Source organism: Gymnogyps californianus, chromosome 18, assembly GCF_018139145.2.
Source record: "Gymnogyps californianus isolate 813 chromosome 18, ASM1813914v2, whole genome shotgun sequence".
NCBI lineage: Eukaryota > Metazoa > Chordata > Aves > Accipitriformes > Cathartidae > Gymnogyps > Gymnogyps californianus.
In genome coordinates, this window is record NC_059488.1 from 6,095,581 (window position 1) to 6,113,324 (window position 17,744).

The window sequence follows — 17,744 nt, forward strand, 5'->3', positions numbered from 1 at the left end:
CTTCAGGAGGAATGTTCTGTGTTGTCATCTTAAATGATTTTGTCTGGATATCCAGGACACTCTTTGAGCACTCGGTCTTGTTTTGAGCTTCAGAACTGTGCTGCTATGCAGCTCTTAGTTTTTGGTTTTTATTACAGGATGAGGGCAATCGCATTATTTCTCTGTTTGAAATTATTTTTGTTCGTTTCTCAGGAACGTGAATTGGAGCTGCAGAAGGAACAGCGAAGGCAGGAAGAAAATGACAAATTGCGCCAGGAATTTGCTCAGCATGCTAATGCTTTCCATCAGTGGATTCAGGAGACCAGGTATAGTTTGTCTTCCCAGGAGCTGCCCTTAGAGAATTCCTCAGCTAATATTTGTATCCATCCTGCATCTCTTTGGTCTAAGTTGTAAGTGTCTCCTGCTGAAAAACGGCTATTCAGGACTTGTTCATTTCCTGCAGTTGGGGTTTGAGGGAGGCCCTGTTAGCCACAGGGAAGAGGAAAGCCCTGAAACACCAGACTTTAAAAATGTTTCTGCTTCTGAATTCATTTTCCTGCAGTAATTCCAGTTATCCAGGACTTCACTCTTCTTCAGTTACTCCTGAACTAGTCTGCAGCACAGCTCGGGGGGTGGGGAACAGATAGCTCAAAGCAGACTGTGTGAAGTGCCAGTGGCGTTTCTGTTAATGCTCCTTTTATATTGAATGGTATATTAGAAATCTCACTAAATTTTCAATAGAGAAAGAAGCTGTGAAAAAAGCTTAAGACGACTTTGTAATCACTTACCAGGGGTGCTGTCTAATAATATCCTTGCCTAGGGAGAGGGAGTAAAGATTTAACAACTGTGTTAGAAATAAAAAATCTCAAGGTCGAGAATTGCAGTGAACTGAAGAGCACGTTTCTAGAGAACAGAGGTAACCGTGCTCAGACAGTGCTGTTAGCCAATTCTGACACGCTCTGGTTGTGGTTCAGAGGAGGTGAGTTCTGTTTTCATGTAATCCTGTGATTCTCTGTCTCTCTGTGTTTACAAATAGTTCTGTATGTGTCTTCATGAAATAATGAAATATAAATACGATTTTTAACTTTTTGATGTTTGCTTCCCACCCAAATCTGTGTCCCTCTCTTACTGTCTTGTCTCTGTCCTGCTGCCTGATGTTTGGATCTTCACATTCTACAGGACTTACCTGCTAGATGGGTTAGTATCGAATTTTATATCTTTAAAAATTTGGTGATGTGTTCTGCTCTGTCTGTGTGTTTTCTTCTGTCATTACATTGCTTGTGAAAGCTGCGCTGAAACCCCTTTTATTTGAAAAGAGCGATCTTTGGCTGAGGTACACAGACACAGGAAATGAGATTTTTGGAGTAGATGAAGTATAAACCAGTAGAAACATAACAATTTCCTAGTCCAAAGCAGAAGAAATTACTCATGGGCAGCCACTGGCATACCATGGAAGTCCTAACTTTTGTTCTTGCTTTCTCTGAGGACTTGCACAAGAAAGGGCTCTTAATCTGATGAGATACCTGAGATCATAGAATAGTCTGCCTTTGGAAAACAGCTGACATTCCTAGTTTTCCAGCATTCAGAGACTTGCTTAGTGAAATAGATTTTTATTTTATATATATTATTTATATATAATATATAAACATTTATATATAACATAAACATATATAATGTTTATGTAATATTATAAACATTATAACTGTTCTCAGAACAATTAAAGCTCCGAAGTATTGACTGGTTTTGGTAAGGAGGAGGGAAGGTTCCTATAAAGAGACTTTACAGAAATTACGTATCTTAAAACTCCGTAGTATGCAAATATGAACTGCCCGGTTTTTAATCTGCTGCATAACCATGCCCCGCAAAGATTATATTCTTGATAGGAGAAAACAAAACCTTCCAACATGAACACACGAACTTGCCTGGCTTTGCCGGCAGTTTGATGCCTGCAGCTTTAAGTCCACTTTGTGTCCATGGGAATAGTTCCTGATGAGGATGCATGCCGGTCGTTTGTCAAGAAGTGGAAAGGAAATAATAAAATCTTTTGAATGTCTTCAGACTGCCAAACCCTCTGAGAGTGTGTCTGTCCATTTAAATTTCTTCAGTATTAAAAATCTGCAGCACAATGGAAGCTTTGTAGTAAGACATAATGTAAAATGCTAACAAATAGTGTATGGGGCTGGCGCAGAGGCCTGTGTGTCAGCCCTGTGTAAAGTGCGGGAGAGGAGGCAGGGGCCTTTCTCATAAAGAGAGGCTTTTCATAATAAAAGGGTGGAATCTTCGCAGATAACTGTGCTTCTCATTTGCTCTGTAATGATCACAATGTCTTCTGTTCTGCTGTTTCTGCCAGATAAAAATAATTTGCCCCATTTTTGTTGTACAGTTTAATGGAACCGAGCAGATTTTCCTGGAACGGATGCTGAATTCTCTGCTCCTTTGTAAAGTAGTGTTGTAGATTAGTTCTGGTATCCAAGAACGAGCGAACAGAAAGGAGCCATTTACTAAAAGACGTAGGGTCAGAGTTGGAGATCACCATGCCAAGCTCTTTTGTTGAACAAATTACCAGAAGGCTGCTGATATGCCAGGCAGAGTTTGTCCTTAATTCTGCATGAATAGATTAAAAACGCAGATTTCGCTCAAAGAGGCATTGGCTGCGCTTAGTCTTCCTTGGCAAGAGGGCAGGCAGAGCTTCAGAGAAGTTTCAAGATAAGAGTTGTCACGCGTACACCTTGCTTTTCGGTGTGCCGTAGCTGCTTGTGTGCGCCTGGTGCTGCCTGGAGGAGGTTTTCTTTGGGGAGGGGAGAAAGAACAATTTGGAGTTTAGGAAGAAGAATGCCTTTAAAGAATCTGCAGATGAGTTAACTGCAAGACTTCAATTCATCTCTTAGTGAGACTCACTTTTTTGTGACTTACACGAAAATAAAAAAAAAAAAAAATAATCTGTTATTATTTTCGTGTATGTGCAACCAGCATTTGAATAATTTTCTTTCATTAAGTACTTGCTTGTGTTTGCTGCAAGGTGGTGCTGGCTTGGAGTGTGGCTCCACTGCAGTGGCTGTATTTCGGTGTGTTCTTTCCTCTGTTCTTTCTTTCTTCCTTTTTGGAATTTACTTGGTTTCTTTTCTTTGACTAGCATAGCATATCGTCGTGTCATTCGTGTCTATCAGTATGAAGTTGGGGATGATCTATCTGGAAGGTTTTTTCCTCTTATTTTCTTACCTCACTTTGGTTTTCAAATGCACTTTTTAATTCCAAGGCTCGCTTTCCTTCCAACTAACTTTCACGGCTTAAGAGATGCTTGGAGGTTTGTTTCCCCGTTGACTCTTTCCGTGGTTGGTTCCCAGCTTCCTGCTCAGGGTCCTGGGCGTGCGCTTCATCTCTTTAGACGTGCATTGAATCTGAGCCTTAACCCTGTGGTGAGAAACACCCAGATGTTTGGTGCATTTTCATTGCTACAGAGTGATTCAGCACTTGAAATCCCCTTCTCGAGAAGCTCAAAAGCATGTAGGAGGATAGATTTCAGTGGGGATGAAAACCTGGTTTTAGTGACTTAAATACCAGCGACTTAAGTTTTAGGAACTTAAATACCACAGAGTCAAAGGAGAGGACAGCCCACCTGCACAGCGCCCAGACGGGCTGTCCGTGCACAGGTCCTCCAGTATGAACGCTCACCATACATGTTGGAAGGACAGAGATTCTTAAACGCTGCAGCTTAAAGGCTCCTTAGGATCTTGGGGGGAAGAAGCATCCAGAGACTTTCCATAGCTAGTCCATATGAAGTAGATCTTGGAGACCATGGCCACAGTTGTGATCTTTATATGCTGGCGTGGGGGCTGCAGTGTGCCGAGCAGCTCAGTGTGGAAATCGGACTGAGAGGAGTGGCCGTGCCTCAGTTTTTCTGGGCACAGGATGGGAGAGGTCGGGCGCAGGAGGGAACGGCAACTGTCCACCAACCGCTGCTGTGTAGGAGAAGTCTATAGTTTTCTGCAGAGATTATGCCATATTAAGATTACTTTTAAACCAAACCAGCAGTTTTCAAGGTCTTTCCCCCATTTTATCCCCATGCAACACACCTCTGTAGAGCTCCTGTACCTTACTGGCAAATACAGCCCATCTCCAGTGAATCACCTGTAGTTCGTGTGTGCGTGCGTGTGCTGGGCACGGTGGAGTGGGGTGGGACCGCACTAAGTTTCTAATTTCATTAGGTCCAGTAAAGCGGGCGCTTTGGATCTGGCATGAAGTGTGGCTGCTGATCATGTTGCCTTTCAAATGGGGCTAGAAATTAACTATATAAAGAAATAAGAATCAAACAAGATGTACACGTCAGTCTGAAATAGGATGAGTAAGAACAAACAAAACGCAAAAACAGTGTTTAAATATCTACAGGAGAATAATACTGCTGTAAGCATCTTTAATTTCAAGGAAGGACTGTTAATTTCAAGCCCCACCTGCCATATTTATGGGATAAGTGCGTTCTCTCACTGTGATTCTGTGTTTAGGTCGTGTATGGTGGAGGAATCGGGAACACTGGAATCGCAGTTGGAAGCTACTAAAGTAAGCAATGCTCACCTATTGCTGAAACACCTTTTCCAACTGATGCCTTGGGAACACAGGGTGGGAATGGAAATGTATGTAATTATATGGCAAAATCTTAATTGATTTTACACATTTTGAGTACTGAAGAGACCTTTGGGATTATCTATTTACGTATCTGATGTCTACTTATATCACAAGCTATTAAACAACACTGATGGTTTTCCTTTTTGTTCTTTTTTTCTAAATGAGCGGGGCAGGGCAGAGAGCATACAGTATTTTCAGCACGTTTCCTAATAAGAGGGGGTGTTTTGTCTCAAGAACTGGTTTGCAAGCCCTGTTGGTTTCCAACAGTGTGCATGAAGAGGAACATTGCTTTGAGTACTATTTTACAAATCCCAGTGTATGTATATATAGTCCCACCAGAAAAAGAAGAATATAACCTTTCCTCCCCTGCCAGCCTGTGTTCTAACTTTTTAAGGGTTTTTTCTGCGCTCCTTGATTTTCTCCTCTTTGCTCCCTCCTAACAGCGCAAGCACCAGGAGATCCGAGCAATGAGGAGCCAGCTGAAGAAGATTGAGGACCTTGGAGCAGCCATGGAAGAGGCGCTTATCTTGGACAACAAATACACGGAACACAGCACCGTGGGGCTGGCACAGCAGTGGGACCAGCTTGACCAGCTGGGGATGAGAATGCAGCACAACCTGGAACAGCAGATTCAAGCTCGGTATTGCCTGCCCCAGTGTAAAGCGTGTCTGACTTGGGGGGGGGGGGGAGGTAAAAGAGACGCATCTGCCTGTGTCTGAAAACAAACCTTGCTCGGTCTGTGCTAATGAGTCTCTCCTGTGCTCTGACTAATGGGTGTAGTGAGCTTGTAAATCCCCACCGCCTCCTGGCTCTCTTCAGAGGGATGAAGTTCGCAGTTTTGGAAATAGTTCCTATTGGCTGCTAGCAATGACGACATCTTGGGGGAATTGATTTGTTCTGTTGAGCTGTGGTGATGTAATGTACTGCTTGCTCATTTGTCCTCGCCTTCTGATGCAGGCGCTGGCTTGGGGCAGAGGGACTCCAGCAGAGTGCTGCAGTTTAGGAACTGTTGACAAGCTTTGCTTCTTCCTTTTCAGAAACACGACTGGAGTCACCGAGGAGGCCCTGAAGGAGTTCAGCATGATGTTCAAGTGAGTCGCAGGGAAAGCATGCCAGAGGAATGCTTGTGAGATATTTCTGGCACGGGGATGGCTCCTGTTCACAGGATTCTCTGACCGATCTGTTTGTGGCTCCTTTGTTATCTGCCCAATTTTGTGCCGAGCTGCTCTCATCTCTGCCAGATGGCAAGAGCCTCCAGAGACACCCGCTGCTGGCCGGTGCAGCCACAGCCGCATGAGAGCCTCTTGTGGGCACAGCGGTGTAGGAACTGGGAGTGCCAGTGAATGCCAGCTGGGAATATAGCCTTTTTTTGGATGCTTTTGAAGAAAAGTAAAGAATTTGCGCTTACTTCTTATGTATGTTAGAACTATTTATTGATTCAAGCTTTGTCCAAAATAGCGGGCTAGTTATCATCTGTTCTACTTTTCAGCCCACTTTATAGCTTTCAGTACTCAACAACTGACACTTAAAAATGCGGGCTTTGTTTTGATGTTTTTAGGCACTTTGACAAGGACAAATCTGGACGACTTAATCACCAGGAGTTTAAGTCTTGCTTGCGCTCTCTCGGCTACGACCTGCCTATGGTTGAGGAAGGAGAACCAGACCCAGAGTTTGAGTCTATTCTTGACACTGTAGATCCCAATAGGTACGTGGGTTGGAGCTTTTTATATTGCAAAATATTCTATCAGTATCCCGTGGGGAGTTGGCTGGAAGGTGTCTCACAGGCTGAGAGCTGTGCTTGCTTCTGTTGCGGAGAGGCTATGGTTGTTTTCACAACAATTCATGTGAAAGTCTTTCTGAAGGTAAGACTGACATTCGTGAGGAAGAAATTCACTTTAGAAAATGATCTGGTGTTGACAGCCTCCTGCGTTAAGACTTTCACTCCTCCCAGAAAAGTTAAAGCCCCTGTCAGGAGGGTATGGAAGTGCTGCGCTCGGGTATTAACGGACAGCAGTGTTCACACGCTGTGTTTCACCGGCAGGGATGGACACGTCTCGCTGCAGGAGTATATGGCGTTTATGATCAGCAGGGAAACGGAGAATGTGAAATCCAGCGAGGAGATCGAGAGCGCTTTCCGCGCCCTCAGCTCAGAGGGGAAGCCCTACGTGACCAAGGAGGAGCTCTACCAAGTAAGTACTGGTTGTGGCCCACCGGGGAGGAACAGACGGAGGCTTTTTGTTCATAGATAGTTAACAAAGACCTTGGAGGTTCAGGCCGCTGTGGTTGAGTCAGTTCTGAACCTGCCAGGGTATCCTCTGCAGCAAACGCAGAAGTGATGGTAACAGCCCTACCCAGCTGCTTTCTTGGCTCTGTGGAGGACAAGCTTTAACTGCCAAAGAACTACTCAACCTGAGTAAAACAAGAGCTACTCAAAGGCCTGGGAAGGGGGTGCATTCACTGCGTCTGTCCTCAGAAACTGATGCTTTCCTTGCATCATGTGGGAGACTAGAGGGAGATGTTTCTCCAGACAGAGATTCAAAGGAGAAACTTAAGGCTAAGCTTAGACAGCACGAACATCTCCCTCTCACGGCCCTGCCCAGACAGCAAGTTTTTCCTGTCTGAATCCCACCAGCTGGCAGAGAAAGAAAGAGGTTTCGCTTCTTCTTTGTATCAGTTACCTGTTCTGTCTTCTCTTTGGGGGGAAGACGCAGGTCAGACCTTCCAACCCTTAACCAAATAGCGCGAACAGCCCGGGCATTTCCATGCCGGGCGTAGTTCTGCTGCTCTGGCTTCTGCCCCGCGCTGTGTGCCCCTGGGACGGGGAGGGCTGCTTGTAAACGCCCCATCCGCAGCCTCCAAGTGCCCGTCTCCACCTCCGCGCTGTCTTTGTCTTTCAGAACCTGACCCGGGAACAAGCCGATTACTGCATTTCTCACATGAAGCCCTACATGGACGGCAAGGGCAGAGAACTTCCTTCTGCCTACGACTACATAGAATTTACACGTTCACTCTTTGTGAATTGATCTAAAACACTAGTACCAAAAGATGCAAAGAACATGCTCACGTTTGCTGACTATAGCTCTGCATGTGTGTCTCTCTCTCTCTTTGTGCTCTACAATAATCAGTGTTACTTTATGATGTAACCTTAAACTGCTTAGCTTAAAACTCTTAGGGGAAAAAAACATATTGCAGTGTGCTTCAATAAAAGTTACTGGTCGAACCACATCGTCTTGTGTTTAATGGCTAAATGCAAATTTAACTGTTACGCGGATGAAAGCCCAGCTGTCAGCGCTACGTGTGTTTTTCAGGCCCACGCTGTGGAAGAGGTGAGCGGGCAGCTTTTCCTGGAATCAGAGCAGTAACAAGCTTCACGCAGCTGGTTGTGTTGCTGCCTTAGTCCGTGATCTCGCTTGCCAGCTGCTCCAGGTGATTCATTTCCCTGGGTCCCTGCTCAGTGAGGTCAGAACTCAGCTGCCAGACTTTGACTGTACCGGTAGCATCCCCTGCTGCCAAGAGCCGAGTCTGCTTGATGTTAAATTCTAAACAGTACACGGGGCGTTCACCCGCGGCCTGCTTTATGGAAACGGCAGGCTTCTGCGAGCTCTTCTCAAAGTCAAACAGGTGCACATCTCCTATAAAACAGAAACATTTATTGCAGCTTTGTGGCAACGGACTCTGTGTTTAACAGCAGATGAGTATCTGCTTAGGCTGGAACTTAGAGTTCTTTTTAACCTGTTTCCCCTTCCCTCTGATGGTGTCTAGGCTGTGACTGATAGCTGACATCACCGCAAGACAGCGCGGATGTATTCTGCTGTCAGAGACCTGAAATCAGCTTGCCAAATTCTGTGAAATCTCAATTCCTTAACTCAAAAAACGTTTGGGCAATTTTCTAAGGAAAAAGTTCCTGGTTTAAACCATTAGCTCTAGAAGTAAACATCAAAAGCAAGGAATCTGGAACTCAGTTTTGGCCACAGTAACGTTGCCACGTTACAGCCCTGTGCATGGCCGTGGCAACAGAAGTAAAGGTATCATCAAAAGTGAAAAATAACTGTGACTGAAGTCGTCTTGCTAGAGTTAGAAATTACTCCGTTATACTAATTACACAGCACAAACAACGGTCACTGCTCTCTGCTTGTGGGAGGTGCTAGTCAGTACAATTGACTTGTACGAATTAATACCCAGCACAATCTTAATTTTATGTCTAAGAATAGGCACCTGCCGTTACTTGCCTTCCCCAGAGGCAGCTGCGAAGACCAGCGGCCGAACTGGAGACCAGCGTACGCAGAAGAGGTATTTCTTCGATAACTGAAGAGAAATGAGGGGTTGCGTCTGCAACATGGAGTGCAAGTGAACTTGTCCATCAGTCCCACAGCTCAGAAAGAGGTTCCTGGGGGAGGGAGGAAGCACGAAACAACTTTTTTGGCTTTATTGCTAAAGATACAGAACAAAAATCAGTCAAGGAGCGTGACCTTGGACAACATTACTGCTCTGCAAAGGTCTCAATGCATTTCCTAAAGCAGCAATTTCCAAGCCATGCCCTGGGATGTGGCCTGTAGAGACACGGCTTTGTTACTGCCCTCAATTAAGTTTAATGAGGGCTTGTGTTGTCCACCGAGTATTGCTGGTGGGTTGTGGGCCAGGGATGCCTGAGAACTGCTGATCTAGAGACAGGCTTTGTTAGAGCTGTGGTTGTCTCATGCAAATTAAACGCAAACCTGGGCTGTCAGCATGTTTCGTAGAAACGTGGCTTGGGGCCTCTTCCATGGCTGGTGGGTAAATGCAGGCAGAGATGTGAGCTTCTAATTTAAATTCAGGCAGCTGCAATTTTTGGGCAGATAAATGACTTTTTCAGCTCCTCCCCTTGTCTTTAAATTGATCTTTAACGTTAACATCTAGGATGATGACCTAAGGAAGGTGCTAATGTTCTGTGCTGGCCTGAGTGCAGATGCTATTCTGTGTTACTCATGTTGTGCCCACACACAGCATACTCGAGCGGGCAGCTGCACCCGAGCCAATGGACATTGTTTCTCCCACGACAGGAAGTTACTTGATCAAGTTCCCAAAGGCAGGTGACCCTTTTTTGGAACTTGTGTACACACACCCCACCCACCCCAGGGGCTATTTGAAAAATACCCGTTCAGAGCCAGGCAATCATTGTGTCCAACACGCAGCACGAGTGTTAATTCACAGCACTTGCCTGTGGAAGGGCGAGCAGCTCACGGAGTACACCGGCCCGCCGTGCGGGAGAAGGCGAGCTCCGCTGGTGCCCTGAGGGGAACAGAACTGCCGGTCCGACGGAGAGCCAGCGTCTCTGCCGCAGTGGAGCACTTCAGGGAATAGCCGCCTTCCACACCAACAACGAACACACAGGGATCGAAGTGTGAAAAAGAGAGCGAGGTCACACCCACGGCTGCCTCTCCCCAGGTGAACTGGGAGGAAGAGAGACAAGGCTGTTGGGAGAGCTGGGTGCTCCAGTGAAACGCACGTGCGGTTAGAGCAGCACGAACCAGTCTGCCCTGGACCCGACGAGCCATTCACTGCACAACTTGCCCCAGCTATGAGGTTTGTAGCACTGCTCAGCCTTTAACCTCTGCAACATCCTCCTACAAGGGGATTCATGTGAATTAATATTTTTACAAGCAAGTTCTCTTCTCCATCCCAGCAGCTTCTCTTTAGAGCAGGGCAAAACCTCGGCTGTTGCCAGTCTTCCAAGGAGTGATTTCAGTATGGGAAAGGAGATGGGGATCAAGGGTTAGCGTGTATGTTCCAAAGGGGTTTTTCCTGGCCCTTCTCACCTGGAAGGCGAGCTCTGCCACAGGAGCTCCAGAGTTAAGAGTGTTTTTTGTCAAATCAGCCCTCTTTGAACTGCTGAACTCACCTTCTTCAGCTGAGTGCTGCGAGGGATCTGCTGAGCCACCATAGCAAATCCTTCGGCCAAGGCCAGCCGACCATCTCGCTCCTCCCTCCACACCAGGATCTTTCCGTCCGTCGACACGCTCAACAGCCGGGAGTGGTTTCTGTGCTTGGCGTCAGGTAACCAGTTAACCTGTTCCAAATGCCATGAGCTCATGACGAGGGGGACCGTCACAACTGCCAAGCCCATGCTCGGCAGCCCGCAGTCCCCTGACCCGCCAAGATGGCACGGGAGCAGAGCCGGGCGGCAGCCAGTGATCTCGGTACCAAACCAGCTTCTGCCGGGAGCTGGCACAGACGGAGATGCCAGGAGAGAAAGGCGTTTAGGTGTTCAGGGCTGAATTCTGTCTTGCAGTTTCTGTGGTTCACCTGCCATCGCTTTTGAGACACGGTATTTATAGCACTCTCACCCAGCTACAAACAGCAGCGTTCTCCTGACTTTCAGCTGAGAAAATACGGATTGCCCAGAGTCACAGGACCCCAGAAGGACAAAAAACGTTAAGAAGCCAGACTGTATGACATGCTTAAAGCATGTAGCTTCAAGCTTCCGACTAAGGATCACTGATAGGTTGCTATTTACATGTTTAAACCACTTGTTAGCTGCATCTGCATCAATAAACAGTTACAGCATGGGAACAGGCCTACTCTTCATTTATCCTGAACAACGAGAAGTTATTTTTTACAGGGTGAGTGTCAAGTTCAGCAAATGCCTGTTCAGTAGCTAGATTTGGGGAAAAACAGCCAACCGAAAGAGAACATAACTGCTGAAATGTAGCAGCCTGTCTGTGGATAGGAACTGAAGCGATGAAACAGAGCAATGGCAACTCCCGCCTCCCCCAGCCGTGTCTGCTGTAGATGTTCTGTTACCTGATAGACCGGATCAGTGTGAGTGTCATCTGTCATCCCCGTCCTCCAGATCACAGGGTCTTCTGTTCTGCCGGTATCCCACACCACCAGCTCCCCACTGAAAAGGCCACCTGAAAGGACAAAGATAAAACATCTAAGGTCTGATAGCTCAGAGCAAATGCACAAATGAAGCTACGGTGGAACCGGGCCCGCCAGCTTCAAAGGACTGGCAGCTACATACAGGGCACAGTCAGCTCTGGTGTAAGAGAAGACAGCTCTACCAAAGTAAGTACGCTCTTCCCACTTACACCCAGGGCTGAATTTCCTTCTATCATCTCTCTCTGAGGAGATGATATAAAGGCAGATGTCACTGAAAACGCAGCAAGTCCCAGTTCAGGAGCAACAGTGCACTTGACGATGTCGGTGAGTATTAGTTCCTCAGTTTGAGGAGCTGCAACACCATTACTTCTGCAAGAAATCTCAGGCTGAGCTCAGAGAAAAAAAATGATCCAAGCTGAAGGAAATAAGGGTACGTTTCTGATAGGATCTGAGGTAAGAGCAACCTACCAGCTAGCAGGGAAGGCTGGGAGGGGTGGAAAGCCAGGCACATGACAGAACTGGGAACATCCACCACTAGGTCAGGGCGCTGAGGATTCAACCCTCTTCTGTCCAGATTCCAGGTACAAATGTAGGATTTTTCTGTGCTCCAGTCCCCACCGTCCAACCTGAAGAAGAGAAAGCTATGTCTTGCCTTGTCTGTTCTGCAGAGAATCCCGCAGAGCTCTGGTAGGCCCCATCGGTCATTTAAATGTGCTGCTTTGTGGCTTGAAGGAAAACTGAGGTGAAGGGATCGTGAAGTGATGAAACTTCTCTGCGGGCTAGTATATATACAGTACATGTCAGTACTTACAGAACAAAGTGCCAGCAAGTAAATCTCAGATATGATTCGCTATTCCAAGACCTGCTAATCATTGAAATAATGGGAACAATCTAAAGGGCGCATACAGAAAGTTGCTATGAGTATTTGGGAATGAAAATCCAGAGAGACCAAATTGCTGCTGATTTGCAAACTGGCTGAGTTGCAAACCACGTTTCCTCTAAACAAGCACTCAAAGATCCAGGGTCTGAGAATACACAGCGAGGAAATATCTTACCTGGAGGACTGATAGGGGCTGAAAAGACTTACTGAGTCTTGCTTGGCCTGAGATAAGCAGCATGATTTGAAGTCCAGGTGCCTCCACGGGAACAGAGAACATTCTTCACAACCACCAAATGGTGTTGATGACCCCGCACAAATCACGCCACGCACCCCAGCTCTAGAGATGTCAATCCAGTCCTATGCCCACCATACTTGTTTGCCACAAGTAGATCACGAACTATTACTCTGGGATGCTAACAGACACCTGCCACTCTACTTCCTTTGTTATTTCTACCTGTTCCGTTCATCGCACGCTTACCAAAATGTTACACGGACTCTGCCACTAGCACCACACTGACCAACATGACGTCCTGTCTTGCTACAAGGAGACGATACGGAGGACAGAGATCTACAGAACAGTCAGGGGTCAGGACAGAAAGCAACGATTTTGAGCCTGACTTCTACTGCCTTTATTTGATGCTCTTAATTCTTTTATTGGAAGAGATATGATCAAATAAAATGAGCAATTTTTCATCCAGTGGGTAGTTGATCTGTGAAACTCCTTATTAAAGGATGTTGTAGATGCTAAAAGTTCACACAGATTCACAGAGACTGTGTAAGTTTGTGGAAGGGAATTCTACTGAGGCTAACCACAGACATAGAAACCACATTCTAATCTGAAAACAGCCGTAGACTGGGAGAGCAGAAGGAGCAAGTAACATACAGGTTCGCCCTGTTTTACTCCTCCCTACGCGTTCACTCATGGATACCCTTTTCGCTGGGGCTTTTAATCTAAGGAAAAGGTAGTGGAACGAAAAAGGAATAAGGGCAGCAGTAGGGCACAGAAAGGAGAGGCTGCTATAGACACTCATTGGATTAGATGAATGTTTTGTCCAACCCTCATTTCAGAAATCCTTAAATGTTTGTTAGCACATGTCCGTGGCATCAGGCGCACGCGTGAATGGGTGCCAGGTTCATCTGAGGTGCTAAGAGACCACATTAAAACAACACGATCTTCAGTGAAGATAAGCACATACTTCCGAACCTCACCTACATGTATTTGCAAGTGTATCTGCTCTTTATATTTTCTTTCCAAACAGAATCTATCTAGAAACAAATCAGTAAGAGTACATGTATCCATTTTCGGGGCAGGGGGGAAGGTAGAAGAAATAAAAACCATAATTTAAGACTGCCCTGAGATTTTGTTTCTTTGAATATGAGTTATTTAACTTGCATAAGGTGCTTATATATGTCTAGTTTATTACTGCAGAGAAAGCAAACATATCTAAAACTCAGGTCAGCCTGAGACACCACATCAGCCTCAGTTGTGCCCTCAATCCATTCAGATACTCACCGGCCATACGAACATGCAACAACGGATCCGGTTGCATTCCATGAGACGCTGGTAACCTGTAGGTTTTGATCCTGAGCCTCTGGGTATGACAACGTATGCAAACACAACACCTGGAAGAGATTAAATTGAAGCACTGAAGCAATAATCTCCAAACACAGAGAAATGAGATCTGTGCACGCCCCTGCATATGATCGTACGGTTACAGCGCTGGCTTCCCCTCTGTCCAAGTAGCACATAGATACATGTGAAAAAGTTGTTGAATTCCTACCGGGGAAAAAAAAACCACAACACATGACCCTACCAAACCAACTGCTGCCTCATAATTACCTCTCACAGACCGCACACTTCAGGGGCTGCACGACAACTCTGGGAGGCTGTGCCGTAAGGATTTATGACAGCCCCCCAGGTACGAGTCTAGCACTCGCTAAGCTTCACAAGCAATGGTTTAAAAGCAACTGTACCAACATGTACTGACTGATACAAATTGCTTCCACTCTTGAGCACTGTACACGAAACAAATATAAATAGGAAGAGCTGCCAAATCACTGACTTCAACTGTTCCTAGATAACTGCTAGGCTGGCATGCTCTAAAGGGGCTACTGGAAGCTGAAGATAAGCCTACACCAACTGCAGGTTTCCTTCTCACAAAGCTGCTGCAACACAGTCACTAGCAGGAAGAACAGTTTTACCAAGCAAGGCCAGGCCACAAGCAAGGGAGAAAGCTGGAGAAAAAAATCAACTAGTAACGTCTAATTATTAGAATCTGGCAAGAACAATCACAGCAGTAAGAAATAGAACTAACGAGTCAGAGCCACTGCAACCAGCTCTGCTTGGGTAATGACAAGGATCTGAATTCTGTCAACTTACTGTTTCATTCTGATCTGTCCAGTTCACTGCAAAGCCATCAAAGGCACGGCTTTTCCAGTTTTTATTTAGCTCTTTGATAACAGCATCCTCCACTCTCTGAAGGAATGACAGAAGGCTAGCGTAATCTACTTGGACTTCTCGCTGGAAGTCTTGGACAGCATCTTTACTTTGATCCGTCTGTACACTGGCATCTCGGCTAGTGTAAGATTGTGCTGCAGTTTCTACTGTTGAAATTTTCCCAGTCTGGCAGCTTTTCTAGTAAAAGAAGACAGACAGTCTATAATCCAAACAGAAAAAAAGAGCGCTGCACAAAACATTCAAACCATCTTCCCCTTTTTGGCATTTCATAGAGACATTCAAGCACATTTGCACACCTGTGATTCATGGATGCACCCGTAAGCAGGGTGCCTCCATAACTGTCTGGGTGTCGGTGATGTATTTGTGACCTTCACATAATCTGATACGAGACAGAGATGCCTGAATGCCAGTCAAATTCAGGCCACGTGCTCTGCCGTACGGAATGGGGAGGATGAGAGAAAGCAAAAAGGCAGCGAGCCTCCAGAGGGAATAGCAAACACCAAACACGATGACAAGCGCAGTATTATCAGCTCTCAAACTACTAGCTTTGTGGCAGCTGCACGTGTGTTTCTTTGCCAATTTATATAAAAGGCCTAAATTAGTAAAATGCTGCCAAGGGGCAGAGCCAGCAGGCAGACACTGGCACCACGGGCCCACCCGCCGCTGCCTCTGCCCTGGGCACCGGCAGGGATGCAAACTCCCTGCGGGGAAGGTCTCCGTCCCGGGCCGAGCTGGAGCAGCAGGACCTGCGGGGAGGTTCACCGACGGGCACGGAGGGGACGAGCCGGGGCCCGGCCGCCCCTTCAGCAGGACCAGGCGGGAGGGAAGGAGCAGGCCGCCGCGGCTCTGACAGCCGCCTCCAGCCCAGCCGGCCCGGCCCGGCCCCTCCCGGCGGTATAAGAGCGCGGAGCGAGGCCAAGGCCGCCCCGAGGGCCGCCCGGGGTCTCTCACCGCCTCGCAGCGTGTGCTCCGGGCGCTCCTCCACAGCGACTCCACGTCGGCGCCGGGCGCCGTCCCGTCTGCGAACATGGCGGCGAGCGAGGGTCCCGGCACAAGGAGCTAACACCGCCCGCTCTGCGGGCTCCCATGGCAACCGGCGAGGCGCTGCGGGATGACGTCACCCCGAGCGACGGGGCCGCCGGCCTGCGGGTGGTAAACTGACCCGGGCGGGTGCCATGTTGGGGAAGGGCATGGAGAGTCCGTGCTGGGCGGGCGGCGGCTCCATGTGGGAGAGGGGTACGGGCTGGCCCCGGCACAGGCGGGTGCCTCGGCCGGCACCTTTGTTAATGCCGTAGGTCCGGCGGGGGCTTCTCCTTCCCCTTCGGCCGCCCCGGCTGGTCCCCGCCGCGCCACCGGGGGCACAACTGGCAGCACGGGCGGGAGGGCGCAGGGGCTGCCAGGAGTTAAGATGGCGCCGGGAGGATAGGTGGGGGCGACAAAGCCGAGCGCGGGGGGAGGCTGCGGCGGGGAGGGGAGGGCCGCATTGTGAGAAAAACGATGTTTGAGGAGAAATCCGATATTCGGCGACTGGCGGCGCAAAAATCCCGCGGCGCTCGGCGGGACAACTTGCGTCCTCTGTGGCTGCTCCGGAGCCGCGGGCGTCCGTCGCGGAGTGCCGCTGAGAGATGCCGTAGTGCAGCTGGGAAACAGGCCTGGGGCTCCGCTGCGGAGCCCTCCGCCCTCCGGAGGAGGAATTATTTGTAATGCTGGAAATATGGTTTTAAGTATGCCGCTTTGGTTAGCGTATATGGCGTGCACTTGCCGAGGAAATGGGGTACGGGAGTCAACTTAAACTGCGCGTGTAAAGCCTGGTGTGCCTTTTGACTTCCTCGCTTTTTACGTCCGTTGGTTTTGATGAGGGAATGACGGTAACTTGTACTGTGGGTGAATTACTATTTAACCTCGCTGCGAGCTCGCTGCACGCCAGCTGGGTTGCCGGAGCTGGGCAGCTCTCCTCCTGGGAGCCGTGAGCACCGGAGAGCTGTAGTTGACCTGGTACAACACCTGCGGGTCGGTGCGGGTACAGCTGGGCAACGGTTGTACTGCTGGTGTCTGCAGAAACGTTTACTGGTGTCACAGCTTCCTTAAGTAAGTATTCCTAACAGGAATGACTGTGCTTATAGGGTTTTTTTCCTAAGTGTAACTCCATTGGAACAACTTAATGATGAACGCACAGGCTAAATTTAGCCCTGGCATAAGCAGGCACAGATGCACTAACTTCAGCGGAGTTATTCCTGCTGTTGCTGGGAAGGAGTTTGGCCTGTATGTAAAAATCAAGATTACAGGATACAGAGTAGGCGCTCGTGAGAACGGACGTAGCGCCGCTTTAGCACATGTGAATCCATTTATGTCAGAGCCGAGCGCAATGGTTCTTCTGAGCAATTTAAAGTACTTTACAAATAATAGTGAAATAGGAGTCCCTAAAACTCATGATAAAGACTATTATAGCCATTTTACAGGCAGTGAAACTGAAGCAGAAAAAGGTTAAGTGGCACCTCCTTCAAAAGCAAGGAAAAAAAGTCCCAACGGAACTGAAGCCTCCAGATTTAAATTCCTGTACTGTGTATCTGCTGTGAGTCTTCCCCTGCTTTGCGTGGACCTTCATGATACTCCACAGTACAGCTAAGAACCTGAATGCATTCTTGGGTTGGACTGATGGTCCTTTTATCCCAGTAGTCTCTCTCTGATTAGCACAGGAGTGAATCTGATTTCCAGAGTTCCAGTTCGGCATCTCCTGCAGCGGGAGGTAGCAGGTACGTGTGGAAGCTCTAACAGTGGCAGTAGCAGGCTGCTCTTTAGTGACAGGATGCCAGTCTGACCACTTCCATAGCCCACTTCTCTTGTAGGGAGGCCGCTGGCACCTTGCTTTTGGTCACAGCCATATGGCAGTGAATAACGGACTAGATGGACCGTTGGCTTGACCAAGAAAGGTATTTTGTTGTGTCCTTT

At 47.7% G+C, this 17,744-nt stretch overlaps 2 protein-coding genes across 2 annotated transcripts in view; one reads left to right on the forward strand and one right to left on the reverse strand.

Moving 5' to 3' along the window:
* SPTAN1 (spectrin alpha, non-erythrocytic 1) overlaps positions 1-7,744 on the forward strand; it is a 53,137-nt gene extending 45,393 nt beyond the window's left edge. Inside the window, 8 exon segments of the mRNA XM_050907819.1 lie at positions 193-305; positions 1,159-1,176; positions 4,479-4,533; positions 5,043-5,239; positions 5,637-5,690; positions 6,158-6,304; positions 6,641-6,788; positions 7,497-7,744. Of these exon segments, the coding sequence (XP_050763776.1) occupies positions 193-305; positions 1,159-1,176; positions 4,479-4,533; positions 5,043-5,239; positions 5,637-5,690; positions 6,158-6,304; positions 6,641-6,788; positions 7,497-7,622 (858 nt within the window). The 3' untranslated portion in view covers positions 7,623-7,744.
* Positions 7,745-7,817: 73 nt separating this feature from the next.
* DYNC2I2 (dynein 2 intermediate chain 2) lies at positions 7,818-16,020 on the reverse strand. The gene is given in 11 exon segments (XM_050907821.1): positions 7,818-8,231; positions 8,829-8,986; positions 9,797-9,845; positions 9,848-10,028; positions 10,478-10,645; positions 11,380-11,489; positions 11,926-12,083; positions 13,851-13,960; positions 14,718-14,972; positions 15,747-15,965; positions 15,967-16,020. Coding segments are annotated over 11 exon segments (1,701 nt in total). The 3' UTR covers positions 7,818-7,992.
* Positions 16,021-17,744: the final 1,724 nt, after the last annotated feature.